This window comes from Physeter macrocephalus, chromosome 5 (assembly GCF_002837175.3).
Source record: "Physeter macrocephalus isolate SW-GA chromosome 5, ASM283717v5, whole genome shotgun sequence".
NCBI lineage: Eukaryota > Metazoa > Chordata > Mammalia > Artiodactyla > Physeteridae > Physeter > Physeter macrocephalus.
In genome coordinates, this window is record NC_041218.1 from 85,063,781 (window position 1) to 85,087,954 (window position 24,174).

Genomic DNA, 24,174 nt, shown 5'->3' on the forward strand with positions numbered 1-24,174 from the left:
GGGCTTCCCTGGTGGCGCAGTGGTTGAGAGTCCGCCTGCCGATGCAGGGGACACGGGTTCATGCCCCAGTCCGGGAAGATCCCACATGCCGCGGAGCAGTTAGGCCCGTCAGCCATGGCCGCTGAGCCTGCACGTACGGAGCCTGTGCTCCGCAATGGGAGAGGCCACAACAGTGAGAGGCCCGCGTACTGCAAAAAAAAAAAAAAAAAGAAAAGAAAAAGGAATGCTTTAGTAAAATACAGTTCTAATTACAAACTGATCAAAATGTTCTTGTGTATCAAGATTAAGTATACATAGAAACTCAAACAAGCTCATGATGTCTTCTCACATAAGAGTATTACAGGCTTGTCCTGACTCATTTATGATTAGCATCTTCTGTGCAAAAGTTTCTTAAAATATTTAGTGTTTAAAATAGTCTATTTTTAAACATTACAATATTCCACTGATTTTGGAGCTTATCTGCTTCTCAGTCATTTGGAACAAGGCAGTAAAGCCAGCTGATGATGTGAAAGGCTTCAGGGAGTACAGAACAAATGTCATTCAATAGAGACTATTTGTGAATGATCCAAATACCATTTTCCCTGCCCTGACCAGAGAAATATGTATATAAAGTATCTGATTAGAAATATTAAGGATTAAATGATAATGCAGAGAAATGAAGGAGAGAAAATAGAATTATTGGGGACTATTTGGTGTAAGTATAAACCCACTCTCCTGACCACGGTAGAATCTGCATGCTTCCCTGTATACAATCATTTATGTTTGTACTGAAGAAAATGAGTTATCAAGAAAAGGCAAATTAAATTATGTAGTGTCCATAACAGTTTACTCATATTTTCATCAGAAATTTAGAAAGCGTTATGGCATATATTTATTAAATTCATTTTGATACATTTTCAGTTGATATATAATAGGAGAATAACAGTATAACTAAGGCTATTTTTAAAAAATACTATAGATCTTAAATATTCCTCTTTAACTATTGATATGCAGATTTGGTTAACATTTCCATCTTTCAGATTATAACAAATCCCCAAGGAATAAGAATCCACGGTAAATTTTAAATACACTTCAATATTTATGTAAGAAATCTGAAATGTGTTTACAAAATGGTTTCAGAATGACACTGGTGGACTGCGTAGCCTTGTCAACAAGTGGACTACCTTCTTAAAAGCGAGGCTGGTATGCTCGGTAACTGATGAAGATGGCCCAGAAACACACTTTGATGAACTAGGTACGTAAATGTGAGATTGCAAATGTTCTTGAAAGAGAGTTTGTAAAGTTTATGTGTTTTAATAAACTTTCAAAAGAGGATGTATTTTTCATGAATGTTTTCAGCATAAATAAGTGCTGATTTGAATTAATGATCTGGATACTGTTCATGAATTTCCTGAAGTATTTTTAAAATCTGTCTTGCCCCTAAGTGCACTGCTGAAACATTTAGTTCATTGAATCCACCATGATATATGAATCCGTGTGTTTTGTGTGTGTGTTTGTGTATGTTTTAGAGAGAGAAGAGAGAGGAATTTATATAATTTATATATAAGTAATGATATGTTTGTGCTTTTCTAAAATAAATGTGTATTTCATATATATTTGAATTCTGATATTCTGGTTTAAAATCAGTTTGTATGAGAATACAGCTATATATTTTTACTACAGTTAATGGACAGAATAGAGGTTAGATGGAAAAGTGTCAGAGGAGAAAGTAGACTTGTGCTCCAGTTTTAGTTCTTCTTGGTGACCCTGGGACTAAATATTCTCAGCATGTGTGACATGAGGAGGGTTATACTTTCCAGGTCAAATAAGGACTGACAATCTGATTCCTTTCTACCAAGGAACAGTTCTCTTTTATTTGAATTTAATTTAATTTAATTTTTTATACAGCACGTTCTTATTAGTTATCTATTTTATACATTTTAGTGTATACATGTCAATCCCAATCTCCCAGTTCATCACAGCATCACCACCACCCCATCCACGCTTTTCCCCCTTGGTGTCCATATGTTTCGAACAGTAGAATAACTTGGTACACATAATAGTATCATGTTTACTAAATGCCATTTAGAAATGACTTTTATTTTGCTTTAATCCATTAAAATATAAAATGCTGGTTAGTCTCAAATACTGAGGCAGGTGATGAGGTAAGCAATAAAAATGTATTATAATATGGAAAAAATACAGGTTATAGCAACTACAGTAACTGAAATAGACAGTTGGTCTCCTCAAAAAGCCATTATGTTGATCATAGAAACACAAGTTTTTATTTCAGCTTTTCTAGAAAAAAAGTTCTAAGTATGATTTCATGTTATAACCTAGTTACTCATTATTTTCCCCCAAATTCTTTGCAAGTATATTTATGTTTCAGTGACTTAGAATGTTTCAGTCTTTCCCGGTTTTAGGGAGAATAGACAGTGCCAGCCTTTTATGGAAAGACTAGTGGTTATTAATTTATTGCTTAAGAGGTTCTAAATTTATTGTGAATAACAAAATACATCTTTCTTTGTATTGGTCAGCAAGAATCTTATTTGTAAAAAGGTCACTAAATCCAGACCTTTCTTGCCTTCATAACAATTGGTTATTAATTGGAATTTCCTATCAGAAATTTACTTCCAGGTTCTGTTATGTATTACTGTACCTTATGATCTATACTTTTGCCTTTGCCTCAATATACTTTAAAATTCTTGTTGTTAGGGGAATTATTGATTGAATAAAAATATCACTAGCAATTTTGACTAAAAGACAAAACGTCTTATAAGTCATTGTGAAAAAGTTTTCTTCCATGTTCCAAATTCTAACCCTAGATTAAAAAGAAATTGAGATTTGTAATACTTTTTAAATTTAAAATGTAATATATTATCATTAAGGATATTTAGAAAATTCAGGAAAAAAGAAGAAACAGGAAAATTTCTGTAGCTTTGTTAACAAGAAACACTCACTGGTAATCTTCTTATTGTATTCTGATGTATACGTGGTTCTGGTCCATATTAAATACCACTGTGTCTTTTCTATTTCATATTATTTCATTAGCATAGTTTCCATAAGTGTTTGTATAACATTTTATTTAATTTACTTTACCATGTGCTTATCATTTAGTTGCTGTCAAATTATAATGATGCTGCAGGAATATCTTTCTGAATACTTTTTGTAGTTGAAATTATTTCTTAGGATAAATTTGTTTAATATTTAGGAATTTTAAAAATTGATATTTCCCTTTTATAGAGGATGTGTTTCTGCTGGAAACTGATAACCCAAGGACAACACTAGTGTATGGCATTTTTACAACATCAAGGTAATTATTAAACAATTACATTGTATGAGTTAAACAATAACTTTATTAAGTAATAGTAATTATTATAAAAACGTTCTTTTCAACTCTTTAATTTTACTTAACACTTAGGATGTAACTCTCTCATTTTATTACTTTTGCCTGATTACTAAAATATATTTAAGCTGAACTCAGAGTTTCAAAATAGTTTTGTATGGGGTATTTATAATGATTATATGCTATTTTTCTCAAAGAAAGGAAAATATAAACTACAATGCAGGGATAATGTATATAAGCTATATTGTTTTAAGGAAATAATTTGAAGACTCGTGATGCAAATAAAACTCTTGGCATTTCTATTATAATTTTTTTTTTCTTTTTTTTGCTGTACGCTGGCCTCTCACTGTCGTGGCCTCTCCCGTTGCGGAGCACAGGCTCCGGACGCGCAGGCTCAGAGGCCATGGCTCACGGGCCCAGCCGCTCCGCGGCATGTGGGATCTTCCCGGACCGGGGCACGAACCCGTGTCCCCTGAATCGGCAGGCGGACTCTCAACCACTGCGCCACCAGGGAAACCCTATAATTTTTATTTCAATAGCAATCTAAAGTGATAACTATCAACACACTAAACCAGTTTTCATGTTCCATGTGACAGTATTTTAGATATTTGAAAATAGCTTTGCTTTCTAATTTATCTGGAATGCCCAATCCCAGTTATCATGTATTTCAAGACAGTTCAGCATATTCTCATCCTTTCCTGCGTGTATTCCTGTGTACTCATTTTACACCAGGAATGTTACTCAGAATTCAGCACAATACTCCAGTTGTGATATGGCCAATTCAGAATGTCCTTTTCATCAGACAGTCAACTACAAAATGAAAATCAAAAGATTTTACCATTCTTCTCTAGTGGGGGAAACATGGTATAATTGTAAACTGTAATGAGCCATTCACAGTAAAAGAATATCACAGGGATATTGATTATAAATCATATTTACTTTGCCCTATAAGATATCTAAAAAGATGTCTTTCAGAATGAGTTTAACTCCTGTTTTAACAAAGGAAATAGTCTTGATTTAACTCACAAAGAATTGAACGAAGCAAAAAGAACCAAATTCTTTAGAAGAAAATGTTTGTCTCAAAAAAATATTTCCCTAGTTTCTGTGTTTCCCTAGTTCTGTGTTTCCCAACACCAATAACTTTAACATAGAAAAAATTTTGTCATTTCTGACTATTAATGCTAATGATTAATAATGTATCTTGGTTTTCTCAATGGGCATCTAAGTTTCCCGTTAGGCATCTAATTTAAGAGAAATATGTGATTCAGAAAAATGTTGGTTTCAGTCAGTCTGCCTAGTGACAACTGAAATAGTTTTCAATATGCATCCAAATAAATTTTATGAGAATTTATTGACTAAACATAATTTAAGGAATCTTTTTTGGACTCTATTGTTTACAGCAGAGTAGCAGGGAAAGTTTACAACAATTTCTCCAACTACTATTTAGGACAGCATTGTAAGAATACTCTCACATTGAAATAGTCTTAAGACAAAGAGATACAGTGTTCTCTTTATTAATGATTTATTTCTGTGACGTAAACTATGATAGGTTTGTTGATACTGATTTAGAATTCAAATCATTTTTTTTTTTTCTTTTTTTTTTTTTGCGGTACGCGGACCTCTCACTGTTGTGGCCTCTCCCGTTGTGGAGCACAGGCTCCGGATGCACAGGCTCAGCGGCCATGGCTCACGGGCCCAGCCGCTCCGCGGCATGTGGGATCTTCCCGGACTGGGGCACGAACCCGTGTCCCCTGCATCGGCAGGCGGACTCTCAACCGCTGCGCCACCAGGGGAGCCCCTCAAATCATATTTTTTAATAAATCATCAATTCACTTTTTGTTTAATATCTTCTACAAGATAAACCAGTTGGAAATTTCTTTGACTTGTCCTATATTTAGGACAAGTACATTGAGTACTTTTCTATAACTTATTGTCTACTACCTCCATGGGTGAACTAAATGTTTTAATGCTTTTCATATCAATGGCTTATTTCAAAACAGTAGAAGTTTTTTAGTTTTTTACAATGTGTACCGTAACATTCAACTTTTCCATGATGAATTACATCAACTTTTTATCACAAATTTTACCATTTATTTTTTAAATTGTATTTAAATTTTAAAAATAAGAAAATTAATATCTTTCTATTTTCTTTTTTAGCTCAGTTTTTAAAGGATCAGCAGTGTGTGTGTATCATTTATCTGATATACAGACTGTGTTTAATGGGCCTTTTGCCCACAAAGAAGGGCCAAATCATCAGCTGATTTCCTACCAGGGTAGAATTCCTTATCCTCGCCCTGGAACTGTAAGTATCCAGGAAACTTTCTTTGTTATTTTACTTTTTAAAAAAATATATAAGTTACTAAGAAATGAATATTATGCTGATGTTTATTAAATACAACTATAGACCTACTGGTATACTCATTATAATTTTTCAGCTCACAGGTTCTTAGATTTGAGATTTTAAAAATATATATATTACAGCATTCTGTACAATTTTTCTAAGTGCTATTGATAATAAAATCTCATTTATATTTCAAGACAGCTGGATATGTTAGATAGGGAAGAGATATTTTCCTAATTTTACTGGCATAAAAACCATAGCTTGGAAAGTGTTAACATTTTGGAGGCAGCCTAAGAATTTGAATGCTAGTTGCTTTTCACAATCCTTTCTTATATTAAGGAATCTCATCTACTTTAATGAAAGAATAATCATGTGAGAATTAGTTTAGAGATAAATCATGGAGATATTTCAATTTTAGGGATATATTTAGTTAAAAATTATACGTTGTGTATATTTCTCAAAGAAATAAAATGGTATGTGTGAGCAAGTAATGACAATGAAAGTGATGTAATTCAAACAGAATATTTATAAAGTTTTGAAGCATACAAATATAACCACGTCTTGCAACATCCAGCTGAAGTTACAGAGTGCACTGGCAGATCGGAACTGAGTTTTTCAAGGACAATGATCACAGTCTTACTATTTGTTTTTAATTTGGACCATAATAATGCTGCATTGCATTCTAAAATATTGATTAGTTTCTGTCTCTGTAAAATGTCATACAACACACTGATTGAAAGGAGATGTTACACAATTGACCAAGAGGAATATAATTCTCTTATATCCTTGCATTTCATAAAGTAAGGTTATATTTATAAATTGGGTTGGAGGGAAATAAAGAATGATTTTTTAAAAATTGAAGGATATTTATTAAAATAATATTTATTTAAAATGTTTTTCTTTTTATTTGAATATGAAATCCCCTTTGTCAATAGGCTTTCAGACATTCATTCCTCGTAATTTTTACTGACTGTTGATTCACTTTAGTTTTGTGTTATTATTAGAGTTTCTTTGCAATGCATTATTTACTCCTTTGTTTTCTCATCATCTTAAAGTATACTGCTGTCAAATGTTTTAAAAATAGAAAAAAGTGTGCTAAGCCTCTAAAGAACATGTTTATTCAAAATTAAAAGGGCTCAGGTTTGGTTCCCTGGCTAGGAAGCTCAAAGATTAGTCATTGATATGTATTTTATTAGAACAATTAACTTTTAATTAATTTTGGAAAGATTATCAGAATTGCTACTTATCCAGGAAAGAATTGTTTTAAAAAGGTTGTAGTAAATCACGGCTGGCAACAAAGTCTTAACCATATAATTACAATCTCCTTTTAAATGATTTCACTTTGATGCTTATAGCTCAACAGAAGATGGAAGAAACTTTTAATTATTTGGTACCACACAAGGAAAAGAAATCAACAGATATATCCATCTTAGGGTACCTCAAGTTGAAGTGTGTTGGATAAGAAGCAGGGTTTACATAAGGGAAGGGAAAACAAAGGGGAAGCTGAGTAACTTTCAAATTCCATCATAACTGAAGGCTCTCTTTATTTCATTGAATGTAGTTCATGTATTTTCAAATGATTCACTGATAAAGTATCCAAAGAGTTGTCATATTTTTGAGAATTGCTTGCGATTTGAATTTGACCAAGTCATTTCTTCATCTTAAATCAGCAAATTAAGAGGCGGTTGTGATTATATATGCTTTCATCAGTTATTCTTTTGAACAAAAAATATATGGGATTAGTACAGGAGCAATTGATTTGTAAACTGAATAAAATTCCATTTCCCCCAAATAAAGCCTTAAGAGAAACCTCTCAGATACAGATAAAAGAGAGCCACACTCATTGAATCAGGGTTCAAGGCCTCAGAGCCTCAATGAGTGTGTGCTGGAGTTACCTTGTACCTGGCTGGCAAGAAGAGATTGTGTTCACCTCATCTCAGTTAAGGACATCACAGTAGCAACTGGAAATCAGCCATGGTGGGAGTACTACACCGTGGAAATTGACAGATGTTACAAATCAGGGTTTTTCCCCTAAAGAAAAGCACTCTCCCTGGTCCCGCAGTGCCTCATAAGACTCTTCACCCAATGGCAGCTCAGAAGGACTCTGAGAAGAACACTCATGCTGAACAGCAATTATCCTACATAAAATGTGAGACTAGATAAATCATTTTTAGTAAAACAATATAAACCAACGCTAAATTAGAAAATTCTGCAAACAGTCCCACTTTTCACTATTTATGAACTCTTAAGAATAAGCATTTTTTCCTGTTCCAAAGCAGTGTGAAATAAGCCAGGGCTTAGTGACACACATCTGGAGGAGACTCCATGAAAAAAGGGAGTGAGTAGTCAGTACTTGAGACATATTTCTATAATGTGGTTTCTTACATCTGGTGCTGAGACCAGAGCAACTCCTTTAAATTAAAAAAAAAAAAATTGTCAGATGAGTAATCCTTAGGGAATAAAAAATGCTGGGTGGAGGAATGACCTCTGGAACTGCTCCTGGAAAAGCATACTCCCTGAAAATGCAGTTCCTCCACACTGCACTGAGCAAAACAGCATGAAGTCAGCTCTCTGACTCAGAGTGGCCAGTATCTGTCTCTTTCTTGGGCTTCTAAGGTTTAGTATCACCTTCATGTAGCCAGAAGACCTACAGCCAATTGACCCAAAGCATTCTTTTTCTCTAGGGTTAAGAATGTTGCCTCTGAAGCCTCCCAATGTAGGATCAACTATGATCGCCATACTTTTTTCCCTATACAGTAGTCCAGTTGCCAGGTCAACCTCATAAATATATGACTGGATTCTTAAAGAAATGACACTGGCAGAAATCCTATACCCTCATTCTAATGTTCCTGGTAGGTGCTTCTTTTAAAGCAGCATTGATAGCTGTGTTAGCAAACTCCCAACTAGCAAGCCCAAGTCAGTAGGAAGAAGCCTGCCAATTGTGTCATAATGTTTTTCCATAAGCAATACAAGTTTGTGGAAGAAACAAGACACCTTTGGTATGTTGCAAAGGGCAGCCAAGGACTGCAGATTCTCTCTGTGGCTGAGCTAACATATTACATTATTCTGATACAACATGTTTAAGCTTCTGTAAAAGATTGTGTTTGCTTATACTATACTGTTAAAGCAGAACCTCACAAAAGTCTTCAGTTTTAACATCTGTTTATAACTGGACCAGAACCATCTGCTTCAATCACTGTGCTTTGAACAGGTCTACAACCTGGTGCAGCAAAAGAACACGGAAAATTCATGATCCTGACAAAAGTGCCAGCAAAAAAGTTTCCCTTTTTCTTGGGACCACTAACTATATGGATCAAGTTCAAAGCATCTTTTGGCTGTTCTTATATTAGAAGCATTTTTATTCCTCATAGACATTTTAAAACATAGTTAGCAAAGTTTAGAATAAAATTGAACCCATGAGGCGTATAGACATGAAAAGTTAATTACATATTGTTTCACATAATTATTCAAGACATATGAATAAAGCAGACAATAAATATTATTGAAGTCTAGAGAAAAAAGAGGTTGTCACGGGACAGCCCTGTTTGGAAAGGCATATAAAAATATATGAGATTGGGCTTCCCTGGTGGTGCAGTGGTTGAGAGTCTGCCTGCCAATGCAGGGGACACGGGTTCGTGCCCCGGTCCAGGAAGATCCCACATGCCGTGGAGCGGCTAGGCCCGTGAGCCATGGCCGCTGAGCCTGCGCATCCGGAGCCTGTGCTCTGCAACAGGAGAGGCCACAACAGTGAGAGGCCCGCGTACCGAAAAATACAAAAAAAAATATATATATATATATATATGTATATATACATATATATATACATATATATATATGAGATTGAGCTGGGCCTGAAGAGTAGTTGATGTGGATAATTTGGATAAGTAAGGAGGGATGTTTCAGTCAAAGGTTACTGCATACATTACAAAGCAAAGACAGAAATTAATAAGTGAATCATAGAAGCTCTGCATGGGCTAGTAGGACTGGAGCAAAGAGCTCTTTTAAGTGGTGGAGGATAAATACAAGGAAGATGAGGGCCAGCTGGTGCATAAATACAAGTCTTCAACTTTGTACTTCTTTGGGCTTTAAATAAAAGACCTAGATTACCAAGGGTTTAAACATAAGATCAATTTCTCTCCGAACACAAGTTTCAAAGACCAATGCTAGAAACTAGCCCAGATTCTAGAATATCATTTATTTATGTCCATTTATTTATCCATATACCACTTGTCCTTCAAGTGTTATGTCAAATTCCTTTTGAACATGCCAGTCACTCCTTCTGTGAATAGTTTTGCATTTATTTTCTGTTACCTGTCTTTAGCCTCAACTCCTACCTCTTTCTTTCACTTTGTGCTCTGTGATTCAGGATTGCCCCAGGATTTATAGTTCCCTAAATATTCCAAACTCTTTTTATTTTTTTTAATCTCTAAACCTCTTCACTAATTCTGGCAGCCTTAAGTTCTCTACTATCCTAAATTCATTTTAAAAATATTGGCTCTTATTGATCATGAACCAAATTCTGTTGTTTATTTTATATTTATCTTAAATTATAATTATATGTCTCAATGGTTATTTTACTTTGAATATGTCCATCTTCCTTACTAGAACACCTGTGTCTAGAAGACAATGGTAGCTCCCTATTCTTAAGTACCCAACTGGGCACATAAAAAAGCATTTTGAATAAAAGCTGTCCAGAGAATTGACATATAAATTAATATGTGAATATATTAATGCTGAAAACTAGTATAAATGGGTGAGTGGATTAGGAGCAGATACTCAAGAATACCTGAGAATAGGAAGGAAATTTGGCATACTTCCTTAACATGGCATTCTTATTGTTCCTGCATTTCACTTAGCACTTTAGTAATCAAAACACTTAAAATGTCTTTCCTCAAAAAAGGAGTGCTTTTAATGTGCTGTTGGATTCTGTTTGCTAGCATTTTGTTGAGGATTTTTGCATCTATGTTCATCAGTGATATTGGCCTGTAGTTTTCTTTCTTTGTGGCATCTTTGTCTGGTTTTGGTATCAGGGTGATGGTGGCCTCGTAGAATGAGTTTGGGAGTGTTCCTCCCTCTGCTATATTTTGCAAGAGTTTGAGAAGGATAGGTGTTAGCTCTTCTCTAGATGTTTGATAGAATTCGCCTGTGAAGCCATCTGGTCCTGGGCTTTTGTTTGTTGGAAGATTTTCCATCTCCTAGCAAACTTCTCCAGAGGCCAGCCCTTAGCCTAGGACAGTCTCCTCACGGAGACAAGCCTGGGAGACAAGTGGGCAATCACTGACTGACGTAGGAGTATAAAAGCCCAGCCCCGTCTCAGTGTAGCAACTTCTGGGGGGCAACTCTCACTTCAGGGCTCCCAGTCGGATCAGGCAGTCTTCCTCGATAGCGCATTTTCCCCTGGCTTTGTCCTCTGCTCTGTCCTGCTTCCCTCACGCCCTCTCAGATGCTTCACAAACACACTCCTAACCAACCACTTACATGAGAATCTCACTCAGGCTCTGCTTCTAGGGAACCTGCCCGAAGACAAGCCCTTAGGAGGCCTTCGCAGAGCAAGGCCGACAAGGAGGTAGGGGAAGAAGTGAACCAGGGTCGGGACCAAACTGCACACTTGTTTGGCCCAGGGCTCTGCCCCTTCACCATGTATGCAAAGCACAATGTGGGCCGGGCCAGCCCTCAACCCCCTCCAGGGCTGGAGCCTTGAGCAGAGCTGCCGTCTGCACTTTCATTGCCCCATGCTCTCCTGATCTCCAAGGCCCCACGACGTTTTCCTGGAAAGCTGTAAATCCAAAAATCAACTGGTCTCCACATCACCAGATTATCAGGATGGGTCCCCAGGCACGTTTAGCCACATAGACTCACACAGGATTAGCATAGAAAGGGCCTTGGGAGACAGTGTAACTCCCCTTCATACTTTAATCTGGATTATACGTCTGCATCCGTGTTCTCCCCTCTCATTATAATTGTGATAATTATGGTCTGCTTTATCCTGCTCTAAACCGTTTACACAGCTGGACAGATTTAGAAATGCACGGATGCTAATCCCCCTCTCTTGGCTCTTTTCTCAGGGGTGATCTCCCCAGAAGCAATGAACCTGAGTTAGAAGGGATGGTGGTCCTGGGGGTGACTTGCAGTGCAGTGGGGTGTGGGTTGAAAGGGCCCAGGTGCTCTGCCTCTTAGCTTGGAGCCAGAGAAGGTGGCTGTCTGCATCCCAACCTCCCCTCCAACACAACTGGAAATACCAAGTTTTGTAAGAGAAGACAGAGGGAAATCAGGTAAATCTGGAGCTTCCTGAGGCTAGTAATGCCTCGTGAGGACCTCTGAGGTCATCCTGTCCATTCCCCCAGGCTCCAGGTAGGACAGCTCCTGCCCACGGCGGGGCAGCTGGATTTGGGGATGGGAGGGGTCACTTCACATCAACCACACCTCTTACTGACCACATCAGTGTCTGGCACTCATCAGTGTCAGGACATTCTTGAGTCTTTTCTGCACCAGGAACCAACGCTTATCAAGGGCCCTAATAAATGCCAAGGGCCTCAAGAATTGGTGGAGGACACTCTCTGTCTCTTTGGGGACAGATAATTCCATGATCTTCTGCTCACTGGTTAATACTTACATCTGAATCCGTTCTCCTCACCAATGACCCGCAACCTGCCAAATCCCAGATACCAGGTCTTCTGGTGATAATACCTGATTCCTGCTCTCTAATAATTATAATTATATCTAAGCTTTATTGTTTTCTTTGTTCTATGACAGTGTGCTGTTTTACAAATGTTATCTTATTTGATCCTCACCATATGCCTATAAAATAGGCTTTATTAAATAGACCTTTCTCCAAAGAAGATATACAGATTGCTAACAAACACATGAAAGAATGCTCAACATCATTAATCATTAGAGAAATGCAAATCAAAACTACAATGAGATATCATCTCACACTGGTCAGAATGGCCATCATCAAAAAATCTAGGAACAATAAATGCTGGAGAGGATGTGGAGAGAAGGGAACACACTTGCACTGCTAATGGGAATGTAAATTGATACAGCCACTATGGAGAACAGTATGGGGATTCCTTAAAAAACTACAAATAGAACTACCATACGACCTAGCAATCCCACTACTGGGCATATACCCTGAGAAAACCATAATTCAAAAAGAGTCATGTACCAAAATGTTCATTGCAGATCTATTTACAATAGCCAGGAGATGGAAGCAACTTAATTGTCCATCCACAGATGAATGTATAAGGAAGATGTGGCACATGTATACAATGGAATATTACTCAGCCATAAAAAGAAACGAAATTGAGTTATTTGTAGTGAGGTGGATGGACCTAGAGTCTGTCATACAGAGTGAAGTAAGTCAGAAAGAGAAAAACAAATACTGTATACTAACACATATATATGGAATCTAAGAAAAAAAAAAAAGGTCATGTAGAACCTAGGGGTAAGACGGGAATGGAGACACAGACCTACTAGAGAATGGACTTGAGGATGTGGGGAGGGGGAAGGGTAGGCTGTGACAAAGTGAGAGAGTGGCATGGACATATATACACTACCAAACGTAGAATAGATAGCTAGTGGGAAGCAGCCGCATAGCACAGGGAGATCAGCTCGGTGCTTTGTGACCACCTAGAGGGGTGGGATAGGGAGGGTGGGAGGGAGGGAGACTCAGAGGGAAGAGATATGGGAACATGCATATATGTGTAACTGATTCACTTTGTTATAAAGCAGAAACTAACACACCATTGTAAAGCAATTATACTCCAATAAAGTTGTTAAAAAAAAAAAAAAGGAGTGCTTATCACCACTTGATAAACAGAAGCTAGAACTGGAGAAAAACAAACACTTAAAGGAGAAATTTAACCAAAATTACTTAATGACTATTTGTAGAGCAAAATTATCCTTCTTAAGAATGAGACAACAGCCCAATTAATGGACAAAGGCTTTAGTTTATGGTAGCATGTGGGTGTTATATTATCTTGAGGTTTCAGTACACAGGCTTTCATATATCACAAAGTGAAGGGTACGTTAATCACATCTTATTTATACTTGGCAGTTTTATACTGAGCAAACTCACAGTTCCAGATGGAAAGTCTGCAAAGCGTAATCAATTTTTGTTCTTGTCACCATCACTGTCACTCATTCTGTGTCTTATCTGCAAGCTTTATGCCATGAATCAATGGAAAAATTAATTATTGTCAAAAAGAATTCTTCTGTAATTTTGAAAACAAACTTTTACTAGGAGACACTTGTTTCTAAATAAAAAGTTTATTGTGAATATAAAACAAAAGTCCCAAATGGAGAACATTTGAATGAATATAAAATAATTGATTTGAGTTGATTTATTTGGGTTACCTATTTAATAACTATGGTTTTGAGCAACTGAACATAATTTTTATCTAAATTTCAACTACTATTAAGTAAAACCCAGAAACTAGACACTTAAAATTTAATAAGCTTATCACTCCTGAAAATATTGCTAACTGGAAATTGTATAAATTGCCTAGTAATATATGCTAACTTTGCATCTTTCTGGAACTTACAAATGAGAATACTTGCAAATATTTAAGGAGACATATCAGCTTAGCAGACCATCATTAGTGGTGTTTTACAAAGGACTGGAACTATTTAAATTGCCCATGCATTTGTTCTTTCCATGTTTTCATTCAATGAGCAATGTATTTCCCGTTTTCCACTTTGTGTGAGGAATGAGGGTAGAAAAAACCCATAATACTACACTTTTCAGAAGTATTGTACACACCCATCAGTTTAGAATACCCTCACATGGAAATTTTTGTCCTCATTTAGTCTTTTAGTGTAGGCAATTTATAAACATGCATAAATATAATACTTCTTCCTAAAAGAAAAGCATATGAACCCCAGATGAAAGTCTAGTTAATGAGATAATGAATGAGAAGCTTAGTTTTATTACTTGTCTCATTATCTCTCTTCAGTGAAGTCATTTAATTGCTCCCTATGCCTTTCTACAAAAAGAGAACTATATTTACTTGTCCTAGAAAAAAATTCTAGTAATGCTAACTGGTCAGAGTTAGTCTAAAAATTGCATTCAGGATGATACAGTTCAAATGAGTGAGAGCACATTCATAATCTGCTGAGTCTTATTTGCAAATGTAGGACTGCCTGGCAACACTGGCCCAGAGACAGTGACATTGTAGGTCAGCTGTTGCATGGATTTAACCCAGAAATTGCCATGTTTTGTTTGCTCCCTAAAGTTGTTTTCTTTTTTTTCATTGAGTCAACATTAAAATTTTGGCAGGTTTCACATAAAATTCCACATTTCTATCTTCTGTTGGAATATGGCCACGCTAGGCTTATATTTCTGCATAGGAGCAGTCAGCTAGAAATAAGTGTTCATTGCCACTGTCGAATGAGGTATAATTTTCATTTTATTACTGTCCCCATCACATCTTGCTGTTCACCACAGATGCTGTACCCATTGCTATTGAACAGGAAGTTTGCTTTGTTGCTTTCCTTTCACTTTGTACCTCTCTAAAGAGGATAAATGAAAGCTAGAACAGTAGTGCTTTTGTTTTAAAAAAAATGACCAAGTATTTTTGTTTCTGAAAGTAGAGGTATTGACAGTGTTTAATAGGGTTAGACAAATAATGTTTGTATGTGTTAAAAGCTTATATGTTGCTCATATAACTTAACACTCAGCTCTTATTAGTGAGTGTGTTTTAAGTTCCAAGCTTCAGCACCTCCCAGCCTACCCATGAGTTTGGCCTCAGATGCTCTGTAAATGGAATCCTCTTCTCAGAAGCCCTTGTCATGCTTCCCTTCCAGAACTGCTGAAACTGTCCAGCAGTCATTTTTAGATCTCATTATTGCTTTCTCTCTGCTCCTTTAAACTTGATGCTCTCAATCTTTCCTCTCCTCCCCAGAACTGAGGCGCCTGTTTCATACAGCCCCTGCACCAAAATTGGATGCCAGATATAATAGAGTCATTCACTCATTCAACTACTCTTTGTGGAATATTTAATATTCTTCAGCTTTATTATAAGTCTGAGGGTGAAATCATGAACAAAATATACCCAGTTAAGACTAATTCACAGCTTACATTGTAGAGGAAGAAACAGACAATAAAGATATAAGCAACAAATATAGTACACACAGGTAAATAGAGCTGTGAAGAAAAATAAAGCAAATAAGGAGATGGAGAGTGGAGGTGGCGATGGGGAGCTATTTTTGTATGTGTCATCACCTTTAAGGAAGGAACTGTTGAACTGAGAACTGAATGAGGCAACAGAGAAAACCATGGAGCAAGTGCCAAGGTCCTAGAGCGGGAGCTGGCTTGAGGCTCAGGAAGAGAAAGAACTATGGGAGGGGTAGATGCAGATGCAGGCCAGACATTCGGGGGCTTATAGCCAGGCTAAGCTGTTGGGATTTTATTCCAAGAGTAATGGAAGTCACTGGAGTGTTTTCCAGAGGGAAATTATAAGGTCTAGTTTACCATATCCAATCCAAGCTCCAACTTCGGAGAGCCCTCTTTTGGGAGAGGGGATCAGATAGAATAAAACTCTCGCAGGTTAGAGTTCTGATTGAATTTGATAACGATAATCTAATTTATTTTAGCCAGTAGCAGCATTAGATTATATCCACAAGATTTTTTTTCTAACAACACTGGACCTGGCACAGAATGTGAAACAGAAAAGTGATGGATGAGAAGGGTGAAAATGTATATCATATACCAAATTGTGTCAGCTCCTCTCTGAAAACAAACTGCAAGATAAGTGGACTTAGCTTATTTAAATGATCAAATTATACACCTTGTATGTTCGTTTTCTACAGATAGTACTATGCATAGTCATGCAGTTTTCTCCTCAATCGGTAGCAAATACACTTACAACAGCTTGAGTTTCTAATTATTTTGAAAAATAGAGGTCTTCTGATTATTATTAAAATAAAGCCACTATTGTATTAACTTAGTCCTTTAAAAATTTTTTTTTAGTGCCCAGGAGGAGCATTTACACCCAATATGCGAACCACCAAGGAGTTCCCAGACGATGTTGTCACTTTTATTCGGAACCACCCTCTCATGTACAATTCCATCTACCCAATCCACAGAAGGCCTTTGATGGTTCGTACAGGCACTGACTATAAGTACACAAAAATAGCTGTGGATCGAGTGAATGCTGCCGATGGTAGATACCATGTTCTGTTTCTCGGAACAGGTAAGTATTTGAGCTCAAACTAGCTTAATGTGTAGGAAAAGAGCGTACTTGCTACGGGCATGATATTGAAATCAGAAAAACTCCAGTGTTTACATGTGTCTGACTCTGAGGTGTTTTATGTCTCTATGCTTCAGTTTCTACATCTGTAAAATGGAGTTAAGATAAATTACTTTATAGGATTGTGGTGAGGAACAAATGGGTTAATATATGTAAAGCACCTAGAACTGTTCCTGGCATATATTGTGGTGAAATAAGGTAATGAGCTAAATGAAGGGATGGGAAATTTTAAGCATGAGTGTTCTCTCAACTAAAACAAATTCTGTGACCTCTTCATAAACACATGGAGCCATCTATGCTTTCCTGCCATCTCCAGGACATTTCTTTATCAATTATATTATTATATATTTTATTCTTCCATTTCATCCTCCACTGAATCTTTGGTTTAGAAACCTTACACCAGCAAATGAAACTAGGCCTGTACCTTCATCTACTGCCACCTCTGCTATACTGCTGATTTCGCCAAGGTCTTCAGTGTTCCCACGGTAAGAAAATTCAAAATCTGTTAACCACTGAATTGCCTCCATATCCTCTTTGCCTCATTTGGCGTTTTAGAATCACCCTACCTGTTGCTTCAGCCACAAGGCACATTATTTTCCTCTGTCTCTAGCAGTTCTCTCTCAGTTTCCTTCAGTAGCCTGGCTTTCTCCTCCCCATGAGTGTAGGTGTTTCCTGAGGTTCTTTCCATGGTCCTCTTATTTTTATGTATTCTTTGGCCATCTCATTCATTCATTTGGTTTTAATTAGTCTGTGCAAACAATCCCAAAGGTGTATCTCTAGTCCTTGCCATTTTGTGAGCTCAGTATTTGCATTTACAACGTATTTTTAGGTAACACAAGTTGTATGACACGTTAACATTTCAAACATCATGCTTCAAACTCAGTTTATTCACTTCTAAAACTCTTTAACCAATGCTTAATCCAGTCTCCCATATTTGTATTCATTACCACACATTCCTTTCAAGGTTCTTTTTCTCCTTGACGTGTCATTTCTCTCTAAGCATATCACAGTACCGGGTAACCTCAGTAAATATTTGTCATGATGAACTGAAAATCATAACTATATCCATTGCTACAAATGCAATGAAATGAATTCGTAACTGATTGCAAAAGCTAATCTTCACTTGCATAAAACTGTGTTCTCCAAAGATGTTGCCTCCATATAAATAACTATAAAGAGTTTCTTTTAGCCTTGATTCTGATCATCCAATGTGGAGTTTGCATTTGAAAAAAAAATTTTTTTTCCTTAAGTGAAGGAAGGGGTCATTTAGAGTCACACCTCTCTCTAATGTCTCATATTACTCAGAAAAAAATGACTGTTTTCTTATTTTCCTTTCAAAGGCTGTCTTAAATGTAGACTCTTTTCTTCCCCAGTTTTATTGAGATATAATTGACACACATTACTGTATAAATTTAAGGTACACAACATAATGGTTTGACATATATATTGTGAAATGATTATTGCAATAAGTTTAGTTAACATCTATCATCTCATATAGATACAATAAAAAGAAAGAAAAAAACATTTTTTCCTTCTAATGAGAACTCTTAGAATTTATTCTCTTAACAGCTTTCATATATATCATACAGCAATGTAACTGTAGTACATCCCAAAACTACGGGGGGTGTATGTTACATCCCTAGTACTTAGTATCTTATAACTGGAAGTTTGTACCTTTTGATTGCCTTCATTTAATTCTCCCTCTCTCCACGTCTGGTAATGAATGTGGTTTTTCATTTTGTTTTTGTTTCTTTATATTCCACATATAAGTGAGAGCATACAATACTTGTCTTACTCTGTATAACTTTTTTTTCACCTAGCATAATGCCATCAATTTCGATCCATGTTGTCACAAATGGCAAGATTTCATTCTTTTTATGGCAGAGTAATATTTTAAACCACACTTCTTTTTCTATTCGTCTGTCAACAGACACTTAGGTTGTTTGCACATCTTGGCTATTGTGAATAATGCTGCAGTGAACATAGAGGTGCAGATATCTTCTCCAGTTAGTGTTTTTGTTCCTCAAAGGTGGACTCTGATATCACATTCGGGTTGTTTTTTCATGAAAGTCTACATAAAATATGTAGGTTTCATGGATGGAATTTTCTAGTCTTTATAAACTGTTAAGCAGTGTTTATTTAGATAGAAGGCAGTAAGAAACATGCTTTTGCACAAATTCTTTGGCTTTTCTTACCACATAAGTATCTGGCACCTTTACATAGACTTTTTATGTTGGTATTTAAAAACTTGTATGGGCTTCCCTGGTGGTTCAGTGGTTGAGAATCTGCCTGCCAATGCAGGGGACACGGGTTCGAGCCATTTTCTGGGAAGATCCCACATACCGCGGAGCAACTAGGCCTGTGAGCCACAACTACTGAGCCTGCACGTCTGGAGCTTGTGCTCCGCAACAAGAGAGACCGCGACAGTGAGAGGCCTGCGCACCGCGATGAAGAGTGGCCCCCGCTCACCGCAACTAGCGAAAGCCCTCGCACAGAAATGAAGACCCAACACAGCCAAGAATATATAAATAAATAAATTAATTAAAAAAATAAAAAATAAAAACTTGTATCATTTTGGAGACCTTCAAGATGGCGGAAGAGTAAGATGTGGAGATCACCTTCCACCCCACAAATACGTCAGAAATACATCTACATGTGGAACAACTCCTACAGAACACCTACTGAACGCTGGTAGAAGACCTCGAGACCTTCAAGATGGCGGAAGAGTAAGATGTGGAGATCACCTTCCACCCCACAAATACGTCAGAAATACATCTACATGTGGAACAACTCCTACAGAACACCTACTGAACGCTGGCAGAAGACCTCAGACTTCCCCAAAGGCAAGAAACTCCCCACCTACCTGGTCAGGGCAAAAGAAAAAAGGAAAAACAGAGACAAAAGAATAGGGACGGGACCTGCACCTCTGGGAGGGAGCTGTGAAGGAGGAAAAGTTTCCACACACTAGGAAGCCCCTTCACTGGTGGAGATGGAGGGGGGGGGTGGGCATGGGGGTGGACATGGGGGAGCTTCGGAGCTGCGGAGGAGAGGGCAGCAACAGCGGTGCGGAGGGCAAAGCGGAGAGATTCCCGCACAGAGGATCCGTGCCGACCAGCACTCATCAGCCCGAGAGGCTCGTCTGCTCACCCGCCGGGGCGGGCGGGGGCTGGAAGCTGAGGCTCCGGCTTTGGTGGATCCCAAGGAGAGACCTGGGGTTGGCTGCGGGAACACAGCCTGAAGGGGGCTAGCGCGCAACAGCTAGCTGGGAGGGAGTCCGGGAAAAAGTCTGGACCTGCCTAAGAGGCAAGAGACCATTGTTTCAGGGTCCACGAGGAGAGGGGATTCAGAGCAACACCTAAATGAGCTCTAGAGATGGACGCAAGCTGCATCTATCAGCGCAGACCCCAGAGATGGGCATGAAACGCTAAGGCTACTGCTGCAGCCAACAAGAAGCCTGTGTGCAAGCACAGGTCACTATCCACACCTCCCCTCCCAGGAGCCTGTGCAGCCCGCCACTGCCAGGGTCCCGTGATCCAGGGACAACTTCCCCAGGCAAACACACGGTGTGCCTCAGGCTGTTGCAATGTCATGCTGGCCTCTGCCGCCACAGGCTCACCCTGCATTCTGTACCTCTCCCTCCCCGCAACTTGAGTGAGCCAGAGCCCCCTAATCAGCTGCTACTTTAACCCTGTCCTGTCTGAGCAAAGAACAGATGCCCTCAGGTGACCTACATGCAGAGGCAGGGCCAAATCCAAAACTGAACCCCAGGAGCTGTGTGAACAAAGAAGAGAAAGGGAAATCTCTCCCAGCAGCCTCAGGAGCAGAGGATTAGATCTCCACAATCAACTTGATGTACCCTGCATCTGTGGAATACCTGAATAGACAACGAATCACCCCAAAATTGAGGCAGTGGACTTTGGGAGCAACAACATATGTATTATTTTGCTTTTTCTCTTTTTGTGAGTGTGTATATGTATGCTTCCTTGTGTGATTTTGTCTGTATAGCTTTGCTTTTACCATTTGTCCTAGGGTTCTCTCTGTCCAATTTTTTTCTTTTTTTTTGTAAGTATAGTTTTTAGCGCTTGTTATCATTGATGGATTTGTTTTTTGGTTTGGTTGCTCTCCTCTTTCTTTTTTTTTTTCTTTTTAATTTTTTTCTTTTTAACAATTATTTTTAATTTTTTATTTTAATAACTTTATTTTATTTTATATTATTTTTTTCTTTCTTTTTTTCTCCCTTTTCCTCTGAGCCATGTAGCTGACAGTGTCTTCGTGGTCTGGCTGGGTGTCAGGCCTGTGCCTCTGAGGTGGGAGAGCCAAGTTCAGGACATTGGTCCACCAGAGACCTCCTGGCTCCATGTAGTATCAAACAGAGAAAGCTCTCCCAGAGATCTCCATCTCAACGCTAAGACCCAGCTCCACTCAACAACCAGCAAGCTACAGTGCTAGACACCCTATGCCAAACAACTAGCAGGACAGGAACACAACCCCACCCATTAGTAGAGAGGCTGCCTAAAATCATAATAAGGTCAGAGACACCCCAAAACACACCACTGGACGTGGCCCTACCCACCAGAAAGACAAGATCCAGCCTCATCCACCAGAACAAAGGCACTAGTCCCCTGCACCAGGAAGCCTACACAACCCACTGAACCAACCTTAGCCACTGGGGGCAGACATCAAAAACAATGGGAACTATGAACCGGCAGCCTGCGAAAAGGAGACCCCAAACACAGTAAGTTAAGCAAAATGAGAAGACAGACAAACACACAGCAGATGAAGGAGCAACGTAAAAACCCACCAGACCAAAAAAAAAGAAGTGGAAATAGGCAGTCTATCCGAAAAAGAATTCAGAGTAATGATAGTAAAGATGATCCAAATCTTGGAAATAGAATGGAGAAAATACAAGAAACGTTTAACAAGGACATAGAAGAACTAACGAGCAAACAAACAGTGATGAACATAACAATAAATGAAATTAAAAATTCTCTAGAAGAAATCAATAGCAGAATAATGGAGGCAGAAGAACGGAAAGTGACCTGGAAGATAAAATAGTGGAAATGACTACCACAGAGCAGAATAAAGAAAAAAGAATGAAAAGAATGGAGGACAGTCATAGAGACCTCTGGGACAACGTTAAATGCATCAACATTCGAATTATAGGGGTCCCAGAAGAGGAAGAGAAAAAGAAAGGGACTGGATAATATTTGAAGAGATTATAGTTGAAAACTTCCCTAATATGGGAAAGGAAAGAGTTAATCAAGTCCACGAATCACAGAGAGTCCCATACAGGATAAATCCAAGGAGAAACACACCAAGACACATATTAATCAAACTATCAAAAATTAAATACAAAGAAAAAATATTAAATGCAGCAAGGGATAAAACAACAAATAACATACAAGGGAATCCCCATAAGGTTATCAGCTGATCATTCAGCAGAAACTCTGCAAGCCAGAAGGGAGTGGCAGGACATATTTAAAGTAACGAAAGGGAAAAACCTACAACCAAGATTACTCTACCCAGCAAAGATCTCATTCAGATTTGATGGAGGAATTAAAACCTTTACAGACAAGCAAAACTAAGAGAATTCAGCACCACCAAACCAGCTTTACAACAAATGCTAAAGGAACTTCTCTAGGCAGGAAACACAAGAGAAGCATAAGAGCACCTCAATACACAAGGCAAATGCTAACAGCCATAAAAGGGGAAATCAACAGTAACACAATCATAGTAGGGGACTTTAACACCTCACTTTCACCGATGGACAGATCATCCAAAATAAAAATAAATGAGTAAACACAAGCGTTACATGATACATTAAACAAGATGGACTTAATTGATATTTATTGGGCATTCCATCCAAAAACAACAGAATACACTTTCTTCTCAAGTGCTTATGGAACATTCTCCAGGATAGATCATATCCTGGGTCACAAATCAAGCCTTGGTAAATTTAAGAAAATTGAAATCGTATCAAGTATCTTTTCTGACGATAACACTCTGAGACTAGATATCAATTATGGGAAAAAAATCTGTAAAAAATACAAACACATGGAGGCTAAACAATAGACTACTAAATAACCAAGAGATCACTGAGGAAATAAAAAACACCTAGAAAAAAATGACAATGAAAACACGACGACCCAAAACCTATGGGATGCAGCAAAAGCAGTTCTAAGAAGGAAGTTTATAGCAATACAGTCCTACCTCAAGAAACAAGAGAAATCTCAAATAAACAACCTCATTTTACACCTAAAGCAATTAGAGAAAGGAGAAGAAAAAAACCCCCAAATTTAGCAGAAGGAAAGAAATCATAAAGAGCAGATCATAAATAAATGAAAAAGAAATGAAGGAAACTATAGCAAAGATCAATAAAACTAAAAGCTGGTTCTTTGAGAAGATAAATAAAATTGATAAACCATTAGCCAGACTCATCAAGAATAAAAGGGAGAAGACTCAAATCAATAGAATTAGAAATGAAAAAGGAGATGTAACAACTGACACTGCAGAAATACAAAAGATTATGAGAGATTACTACAAGCAACGGAAGAAATAGAAAATATGAACAGACCAATCACAAGCACTGAAATTGAGACTGTGATTAAAAATCTTCCAACAAACAAAAGCCCAGGACCAGATGGCTTCACAGGTGAAATCTAGCAAACATTTAGAGAAGCGCTAACACCTATCCTTCTCAAACTCTACCAAAAGATAGCAGAGGGAGGAACACTCCCAAACTCATTTTACAAGACCACCATCACCCTGATACCAAAACCAGACAGAGATGTCACAAAGAAAGAAAACTACAGGCCAATATCACTGATGAACATAGATGCAAAAATCCTCAGCAAAATAATGGCAAACAGAATCCAGCAGTACCAGAAAGTAGGCATAGAGGGAACTTTCCTCAACATAATAAAGGCCATATATGACAAACCCACAGCCAACATCATTCTCAATGGTGAAAAACTGAAACCATTTCCACTAAGATCCGGAATAAGACAAGGTTGCCCACTCTCACGACTATTATTCAACATAGTTTTGGAAGTTTTAGCCACAGGAATCAGAAGAAAAAGAAATAAAAAGAATCCAAATTGGAAAAGAAGTGAAACTGTCACTGTTTGTAGATGACATGATACTATACATAGAGAATCCTCAAGACTCTACCAGAAAACTACTAGAGCTAATCAATGAAATTGGTAAAGTAGCAGGATACAAAATTAATGCACAGAAATCTCTTGTATTCCTATACACTA

At 37.8% G+C, this 24,174-nt stretch overlaps 1 protein-coding gene across 2 annotated transcripts in view; it reads left to right on the forward strand.

Annotated features, from left to right (window-relative positions):
- The window catches only part of SEMA3C (semaphorin 3C), a 202,530-nt gene that overhangs the window by 121,685 nt on the left and 56,671 nt on the right, over nucleotides 1-24,174 (forward strand). For both annotated transcript variants that reach the window (XM_024115944.3, XM_024115945.3), the window contains 4 exons: nucleotides 1,120-1,234; nucleotides 3,223-3,292; nucleotides 5,483-5,627; nucleotides 16,636-16,858. In XM_024115944.3, the coding sequence (XP_023971712.1) occupies nucleotides 1,120-1,234; nucleotides 3,223-3,292; nucleotides 5,483-5,627; nucleotides 16,636-16,858 (553 nt within the window). The remainder of the gene's footprint in view (nucleotides 1-1,119; nucleotides 1,235-3,222; nucleotides 3,293-5,482; nucleotides 5,628-16,635; nucleotides 16,859-24,174) is intronic.